General features: G+C 57.1%; 1 protein-coding gene across 2 annotated transcripts; it reads right to left on the reverse strand.

The window, feature by feature from the left end:
• Positions 1-1,072: 1,072 nt before the first annotated feature.
• On the reverse strand, positions 1,073-4,497 carry Arc (activity regulated cytoskeleton associated protein). 2 transcript variants are annotated; one of them, XM_057792043.1, is made up of 3 exons: positions 2,558-4,497; positions 2,176-2,312; positions 1,073-2,001 (listed from the first exon to the last, which is right to left on the reverse strand). In XM_057792043.1, exon 1 carries the CDS (start codon positions 4,321-4,323, stop codon positions 3,133-3,135), a length of 1,191 nt encoding a protein of 396 aa, XP_057648026.1. In that variant the 5' UTR covers positions 4,324-4,497; the 3' UTR covers positions 1,073-2,001; positions 2,176-2,312; positions 2,558-3,132. The 2 variants fall into 2 exon arrangements, with proteins under 2 accessions (XP_057648026.1, XP_057648025.1); XM_057792042.1 differs by having other exon boundaries at positions 2,176-2,315.
• Positions 4,498-9,111: the final 4,614 nt, after the last annotated feature.

Here is a 9,111-nt window from a genome sequence, read left to right on the forward strand (position 1 = left end):
TCCCAGGCTGGGCTGGGCTGAGCTGGGCTGAGTTAGGCTCATGTTGTTCCTGGCTAGCCTGGTCGGCCTGCCTGGGGTTCCAAGAAGCAGAACCCTCAGTAGAGGGGGCAGTGGACGTCTGTAGGTGACCATGGCAGTTGTCATGATCTGTGGGCCACTGGGTCACTCAAGCACACCCGGATTCTGCAGTGCTTCAAAGGTGGCTCGCAGGCATAGTGAAAGTTCATAGTTGGGCTCAAGGTGTGGTGTGTGTGTGTGGTGTGATGTGGTGTGTGTAATCTGTGTGGATGGGGAGTCATCGAAAGCCAATGGACAAAGCTATGGCCTCCAGGTGAGTGAGTGCTCTTCTGTGGAAGCTAGTTTGCTTAACAGCTGTCCATAGACTTAGACTAGGATGGCATAGCCTAACAATCAGACAGTTCCTTGCCACTATTCTCTCGTCTCCTGCTGGTCCTACTCACTGAGGCCTGGATGGAATGAATTTGTACCCCTTATAGTTCACCTCCCCTCCCTCATAACAACCTGGTAGTGTCAGCTGAAGTGACACAGAAGCTTCACAGAAGTGAAGCCTTTGTGGACCTCAAACAGGTTATTTCCAAGGTCTTGAGCCCAAGCCTAGACAGAGTTAAAGATGGTTTCCCATTTTACAGCTAAGAAAACTAAAGGTCAGAGAGCTGGGACTTGCTGTCCTCGTAGACAGGACACTGGCCCTGTCCATAGACTCCAGGCTGAGTCAGAGCGAGCTTGACTCTGCAGAAAAGATCCCTCACAACACTCCTTGCACCCCAGCAGGCAACATCAGAGTTAACAAACTCTGCTGGTCAGAGGCCAGGAATGAACCAGGTCTAGAGGCCATGATGTTGGTCTCTAGGGGCCCTGAGGGCCTTCCAGGACAAGGACTCCAGAAGTTTCTCTGGGGTCCATAAACATTGTTCCTGGTCCCTGTGCCCCCCTCCTTGCACTTCCCTGAGCAGTCAACCTCAGAGGAGCAGCCTTCTCCTCTGAGGTCCTGCTTCAGTGCAGCCCACACGCCAGAGAAACAGCACAAACTAGACTCCAGGAAGTTCCATGGTTTTATTAACAAAATCTTATATGTGTGTGTATATATATATATATATATATATCTGTATCTCTATATCTATATAAAAATCTGTCTTCGAGGTAAGATGGTATGGACAGATGGCCTGACTGCATTTTCAAGGCTAGATGGGAATAGGGGATAGCCACACTCTCTTGAGATCTTCAGGGTCTCCCTAGTCCCAAGGGCCTCCCTAAACCCTGTGCCAACCAAATGAATATGGGTCGTAGCTTATATGCAAAAATAAAGCTGTGGGGACTGGCAGGGGCACGGGGCATAGGATCTGTCAGACGTCAGTGGAACTGGTCCCAGGGCACCAGTGGACCAGTCAGACGGAGGAACTCAACAAGGCCTACTCAGACCGCAGACACAGCAGTGACCAGCCAGCACGAGGCAGTGGTGCTGCAGCTGGATGCGGTTTAGCTGAGCCACTGCACGGCAGGGCAGGGAATGCCTGGAACAGCCCAGGAGTCAAGGCCTGGGGTCTCCTGGGACTGGGCTTGGACCGGCAGGCAGGGCACAGCAGGAAGGGGCGGGCTGGGCTGGGGCCCAAGCCTTAAGGCTCCTGCCAGGTTCTGGCGGGGGGGCCAATGGCCACACAGCGAGCTGGGTTCTGTGCAAAGAGGGCGAGGAGCACAGACCCTACTCAAGCTGCAGTGGCTCATGGCGGGCAGCTAGTAGCCAGCGGGGTGGGCATCATGGCAGACCCTGGCTTCACACTGGCCTATCTTCATCTCCAGCTCAGGCTGAGTTGGGGTGCTGCCCTCTGCCAGGCGCCTCCTCTCTGTAATTATGTTTTCTCTGCTCTGGAAGTGTCTTGGAACTTCTGTGCAGACAGCTTCAAGAGAGGAGGGGACGGTGCCAGTGCTGTGCTGGTGCCCATTCCAGGCATGGTGAGGAAGACTTCTCAGCAGCCTTAAGACCTGAGGAAGACAGGAAGCAGCGAGATGGTTAGAGAACTGCTCACCCTGAGATCTGGGAGGGGCAGTAGGCTACCCTGCCCCCCAACAGGTGCCCCGGGTGCTCAAAAAACCCAGAGATCTGGAGAGTGGCTGGGATCTGGGACCTGGTCAGGGCAGGAGGCAAGACCCTCTTACCTGATGTCATTCTCCTGGCTCTGAAGGTGCTAGCTGCTGCCTCAGCTGGGTGTGAGGACTCAGCCCCTCTGGGACCCTCCGCCTGCCACGGCTGAGTCATGGAGCTGAGCTCTGCTTTTCTTCACTGGTATGAATCACTGCTGGGGTGAGAAAGCATAGGGTCTCTGTGAGTTGGCTCAGCAAACTCCCCCAGTACTGCCCCCTCCTCAGCCCCCTCCTTGACCCCTGCAGTCCCAATGCCCACTATGTTGGCACCCACCCTGATTCCACTCCATCTCATCCCTCCAGTTAATCTGCTAGAGAAGCCTTGAAGGCTTCCTGGAAAATGAACTTTGTTGTGTCCTCCCCACCCCAACTCTAAGATACATGGGGCAGGGCTCACCTAGAGGCCAGGAGGTGCCATGATGTCAGGTCTGCTGCTTCAGCTGCACTGTGGCTTTGCTCACTCCTAGGAGGGGAGCTATGCTGACCAAGGTTGGTCAGTTGCCCTGGGAGGCAGCTAGGGTACCAGCTGGATCTGCTGTGTCTGTAGGAGCGGGCTGCATCCCTGGAAGTTGAGGTTCTCTCGGCACTGATTCTGCTCTAGCTTCTGCCCTGGGGTGCTCTGTGGTGTGGTGCCTACTGCCCCAAAGGGCCCAGGCACTGGAGCAGAATGAAGAAGTCAAAGGTGTTCTGTGATAATCTGAGAATGTAGAGGGTAAGGCCAGCGGGACTCGGGCCAGGACCAGGGCAGGTGACGGGTGGGTGGCAGGTGGGAGCCCTGTGGGAGAGGGGCTTCTTCATGTTCAGTCCATGTAGCATGGTTGTGTGGCAGTTGTCTGTGAGTCAGGCCAGGGGGTGAGTAGATGCCTGGCTGAACAGGGCACCGCTTTGGGAGTCAGCCCCAGCTCAAGTCCTAGTTGGCAAAGACCACAGGCTGGTTGTGGCAAGCAGGCTGGGGACCTTGGTCTGATCCATCTATTCAGGCTGGGTCCTGTCACTGGCTACTGACTCGCTGGTAAGGGCAGGTGTGAGGGCCTCGGTCTCATCTTCTGTGGGCAGTGGGGTTCCAGAAGGCTCAGCTGCCTGCTCCAGGCCGTCCTGTACTTCCATGCCCCTCTGGATGAGCTGCTCCAGAGTCTTAGGCAGTGGGTGGCGCAAAAATCGCTTGAGCTTGGGCTGCAGGGTGCCCACCACATACTGGATGATCTCCTCCTCCTCAGCGTCCACATACAGTGTTTGGTACAGGTCCCGCTTGCGCCAGAGGAACTGGTCCAGTGGCTCACCCTGCTTCTGCGGCAGGTCGAGCTCCCGCTGGATGGCTTCACGGGAGAGCGTGCCCTCACTGTACTGCAGAAACTCCTTCTTGAATTCCACCCAGTTCTTCACCGAGCCCTGCTTGAACTCCCACCACTTCTTGGCTGGCCCGTTCATGTGGTTCTGGATCTGGGACAGCCAATATTCTTCGGAGCCACCCACCTGCCGCAGATACTCTTCCAGGTGGCTCAGGAACTCCCGTGGGTCCTCGAAGATCTGGGTATCCACACCAGGGCTTGGTTGCCCATCCTCACCTGACCCCCAAGACTGGTATTGCTGGGCCTCCACTGATTCCTGATCAGGCAGCTCTCCGGCAGCAGGTGGTGGAGTGATGGCATAGGGGCTGACAGTGTAGTCATAGCCATCAGCTTCCTGGCAGTAGGGCTCTGGACCCCCCACACCTACAGAGACAGTGTGGCGAGCTGGCTCGCTGCCCACCGGGTACTTGCCGCCCATGGACTCCAGGCGGTCGGCCCACCTCTCCAGGCGATAGAAGACCTCCCGCCACACGTGCATCTCACGCTTGACCCAGCGCTCCAGGTTGGCGATGGTCTCCTGGCAGCGGCAGAGACAGGCCTTGATGGACTTCTTCCAGCGCTGTGAGTCACCGGTGGGCACATAGCCGTCCAAGTTGTTCTCCAGCTTGCCCACCGACCTGTGCAACCCTTTCAGCTCTCGCTCCACCTGCTTGGACACTTCTGTCAGCAGGTGCCGGTGGGTCCTCCGCACATGTTCCAGCATCTCGGCTCGGCACTTACCGATCTGCAGGATCACATTGGGCTTGGCTGCCGGCCCGCCCCGCTGGGCAGGGTAGGCGTGGAGGCCACCGGTCGTCCTATGGTCCAGCTCCATCTGCTCGCAGGTGCAGCGGGTCCAGACAGGCTGCGAACTCCTCTGGGGCGGAAGCGGGAAGGCAACCGAGGCGGCAGTGGCAGGTGCGCGGTGATGCGCGCAACTCGGCAAGAGTGGCAGGCGCGCCGGTGCTGAAGCTGGTGAGGCCCAGAGACTGCAGTTGCAGGAGGACTGGTCGCCTCAGCACTGCGCTGGAGCCGGCGGCTGCGGCTCTTTATGCTGCGCGGGGCCCGTGGGCGGCAGCTCGCCGAGCCCGGCTTCCCATTGGCGGTGCCCAGGCTGCGCGCCAGCGCCCGCCCGCGCCCTCTCCTGCCGCAGGCCCCGCCTCCCCCGCGCCTACTCGCTCCTCTCCCGCGGGTGCCCGCAAGGACCCGCCCCTTCACAGCCGGCTCACCCGGAGTGACTAATCTGCTCTGCTGCGCGCCTCCCACCGGGAGTTCTGGGACAGGAGGGACCATGGGAGACCAGAGACACTCTTCTACCTAATCCTGGGCAGCAAGGATATGGGTGAGGCAAGTTTTTACCTGCTGTTTGCCTTCAGGGTCTCATGTCTTTTTTCTTAGGGGGCAGCTGGACACTACGCCTCTGGATCATTGATGTCCCCACCCTGACCCTTGCCCAACCTGACTACATAGTATGCGACCTCAGAAGAGCCTGATAGGACCCCTTCACTCCAGATCCATCCATCCTCAGCTGCCTTGTGTTAATAGGCACACACACACACACACACACACACACAGTACTCCTGCCCAACCTCATCCTAAGGGTCGTAAGGTTCTATCCTGGTCCAACTCTGTGAGGGACTCCACTCAGGCAAGGCTTTTTCTGGGCCCCTACATTGGTGCGTTTGTGAAGGTGGAGTGACCCGTGTCTGTATGTCAGTGGCTGAACGGGACTGCAGTGCCCGGAAACTGATGGATGCATCACCTGAACCCACACAGACATCGGGCTAAGGTATAAGGGTTGTGAGAGATGCAGGCGACATTGCTGAGCCCCAAAGTCCCAGGGCACAGCCAGAAGTGGACTAGAAGCTTCAAGACTTCTGAGAGATTAGACTGGAGGAAGGAGGGAGGAGGAGGAGGAAGGGGAGACAAGGAGCTGGCAGAGAAAAGCAAGCTACCATATAAGGAATGGGGCTCCGGAAGCTGAGATTCCCTCTAGAGGGAGGCCCCTTCCGATTCCCTGGCAACAGCGCTGTGGTGCAGTGGGGGAGGGCATCCTTCTTGCCTTACTCCAAGCTAGATATATGGGCCTGGGTCTCCCATCCTCTGATGTGACTTGGGGACATATCACTGCCCACAATAGAAGCCTGAAGGGGCCCACAGACACATGGTGCCTGCAAGAACATCTTTCTCTCTCTGCCAGCTCCCCCGTCTCTCTCACTCATACATACACCCTGAACACTCATAGCCCCTCAACACTTAGCCTACTCACAGCCTTCATATACACTCATGCCCCCCACTCACAGCCTTCCATATACACTCATGCCCCCCACTCACAGACTTCCATATACACTCATGCCCCCCACTCACAGCCCTCTATGAACACTAGTGCCCCCACTCACAGCTCTTCATACAGATTCATGACCCCTACACACAGCCTTCCATACACACGAATGTGCCTCCCACAGAGCCTTCCACTCACACTAATGTTCCCCACTCACAACCTTCCACGCACACTTATGGTCCCTACTTGCAATGCACATACACTCATCCCTCAGCCTCTCCCACCCCGCTCTTGTTCACACATCTACAGAATCCCCTCACCTGACACCCCTCAGAGCCCCTCCCTTGCTCTCTGAAAGTCTTTGGGAGCCCTGCCTCACATAGAGCCAACCTGTCTCCTTCCTTCCCCCACAGGGCTTCCATTCCTAAGGGAAATATCTTTCTGGGGGAACCTCCCCCCAAATGGCTCTCCTGGCGTTTCTAATTAGAGGTGAGTAGGCGGACACAGAAGGCAGGCAGAGGGGCACCACCACCGGGAGGGGAAGCAGGCAGAGAAATTACTAGAATAGGAACCAGCTAGATTCGTCCTATGGAGGAAGTCCTGGGAGCTGGAGGCTGCAGGCCTGAGTCTGGAGCTGAAGGTTGACCAAGGTCCTACGCCATGGGGTCAGGCTGCTGAGCCATCAGGACTCTGTTCTGTTTGCACACACGTGTGGCAGCAGCAGCCCTTTAGCGGCCAGAGTCAGCCTGCATGTACCCACAACAGAAGCCAGAGGACAGCCTCCTGGAATGAGGAGGCTGAGGACAAGCAGGGACAAGCAAGCTGGCCGGAGGTGGCAAGGGTGACCGCATGATGACCCACACTGTCACCTAGGGGCCAGTGTCCTCCAGATCCCATTTGTAGGGGAATTGTGCCCAAATGGTGGAGAAGTTCCCAAAGCTGAGGTGCTACGGCCCTCCGGCCACCTCATCTGTCCCCATAGAGAACAGTCCATTTGGCCCACTGTTCCTGAGACACTGTGCTCTGAGCCCCAGTGGGGTGACTGGTCACATGGAACCCTGCCTTCTCCTTCAGGGTCTTCAGAAGCTGTGAACACAGGAGCCCAGTGACAGGTGACAGGTGCAGCCAACAGCCACTGCTGCTCTGGGAACAGTTAATCGCTGCCCAATTACCGCCCCAGAAGTCCTCAGCAAACCCCCGCACTGCAGCCTGGGGCTACATTCTGCCACTGGAAAAGAGGCCAGGCCAGCTCCCTGCCTCCAGGGAGGGGAACTTTAACCCACACTCCTCCAGCACTCCCCCCCACACACGCACACTTCAATCCTGCCCCATGAGAGAGCTAATAGTGCCACCCTCAGCCCCATTGGTTGAAGGTTGGGGAAGGCTCTAGGGAGGGTGGGGGTGGGGCTATGCAGAGAAAGAACCTGGGGAAATCAGAGCCAAGCTACCTCAGATTCTAAATGTCTGGCCTGCTGAAAAGCAGGAGTCCTCAGGGATGGGGCAGGTCTGGGTGACCTCAGTGAGTCCTTAGAGTGTTAAGATCATCCAAGTGACCAGGTATTCCCATCGGTTCTGCCCTTTGCTCCCAGGACTCCAGACACCCTGGGCTCTCACATCACAGCCTTTACTCCGGGATACTATGATGCTAAGTTGCCTTTTTCAAGATGAGGCCCCTTCCCAATATGTCAGTCAGAGAGCTCTGAGCCCTTAGTGTCCCTCAGCCTCCTCTCCTGCCCCTGTCTCTGGAGCCTCCTGTTCTCCTGCTTCTCTTCCCCACCTGAGATTTCCTGTGAGTTCAAGCTTCCAGGCAGGAATCACATACATCAGGGTCCCCACCACCTAGACTCCCAGAGGCATGAGGGCTTTAGGGTCCCTCAAGTTTCCTCCCTTCATGGCTGCTGTGAGGCACAACTGTCCCTGCCTGGCTTAGAGGGTTTTCCCAGCAGATCCCCCACCCCCAAGGCTGGACAGTTAGCATCCAGTAGTAATAAGGGAGAGGGCATCTCCTTCAAGGACAGATCTCGTGGCCATCCTTGTACCTGCACACAGAGGTATACTGTGAACACAGGTGTGTGTCTGTACCCATGAACAAGCATATACACACACAAACACCCTGATCATCCCTCCTCCTGTGATATGGGTTGTGGGACCCCATTCCTCATGGAGCTAGAAGCCAGGGCAGCAGAGGTGGGCACAGCAGGGACCTGGTGGGCTTCTGCTCTCATTTGCTCACAGACCCCCCCCCCCATCTGTGTGGGCACAGGAGAAGGGGTATAGGCTTTTGCCTCTTGATTGGCTGATCTGCAGAACCTCCTGCCCAGCCCCTGGCCCAGGGGTCTTTATCAAATCTCTGGACAGCCTCCTGCCACTCACTTTGCACAAAAGTCCTTTGCTGTCTGGACCAGAGGTCCCAGCTCCTGTCCCTGCTCCTCAGCTCCAGAAATGACGTCCTGGTACCCTGGCTAACTCCAGGTCTGTACTCTGAGTTGAAACCACGGACCTAGAGCAATCATTTGGCGTGGGTCTGAGGAAGAGAAAGGGTGAACTGCTCCACAACCTGTTCTAGTCACCTGGCCTCGCTTTTCCCTCTGTGGCAGTGGGGGAACAAAGCCCCACCAAGCTGAAGGCTGCTGGAGTCCTTCCTGTGTGTTGGCGTGGGCAGGAGAGGAAGGGAGGAGGGCCCCACCTAGAGTCCTTCATAGAACCACTGCCTACTGACTCTTAAGGCCTCCTAAGCTCAGGCTGAGCTGACATGTGAATGAGCCACCCGCGGGAGGGAGGACACCTGGCCCTCCCACCAGCCTTCTGCTGGCTGAATGACTTCCGGTCACCCCCACTGCCGGTCTCTGGACAAGGCAGGACTGGGCAATGATGGTCTCAGGAGCTGAGGGTTGAGAGTGCCAGTCTCCCCCAGGGCACAGGGATACTCAGCGGTTTAGGATGAGACTGAAGGAGACCATCAAGGCGGGGACAAGCCTGAGGGAGATGACAGGAAAGCAAAAAAAAAAAAAAAAAAAAAGGAGACTCGAAGCCAGGGCTGCTGTTTCTCACAGAGGTTTCCACAAAGGCCCTATTTGGTGGGAGACCTGCCTCAGACCACCGAGCTAGCCAATAACAGAGACAGGCTAGGGCATGGGGGCAGGACTGGAGCTGGGCCTGTGGAACCATGAGAGTTTGAGGTGCTCTCCCCAGGGCTGAGTTCCCCTCCCTTGCGGCGGCCTTCCTTCCTGAGCCATGGGAACATGTTCTCCCTGCCTCCCCCCCCCCTTCCTTCCTTCCTCTTCCGTCTGGCAGGCTGTGTGCTACATCCTTGTCCCTGGAACAGGCAAGGCAGCCTGTTCG

Source organism: Chionomys nivalis, chromosome 17 (genome assembly GCF_950005125.1).
Source record: "Chionomys nivalis chromosome 17, mChiNiv1.1, whole genome shotgun sequence".
Classification (NCBI taxonomy): Eukaryota; Metazoa; Chordata; class Mammalia; order Rodentia; family Cricetidae; genus Chionomys; species Chionomys nivalis.

What these genes read in the sequence shown, in the direction of transcription:
- Arc (XM_057792043.1), bottom strand. Translation starts at nt 4,323, where the DNA reads ATGGAGCTGGACCATAGGACGACCGGTGGCCTCCACGCCTACCCTGCC.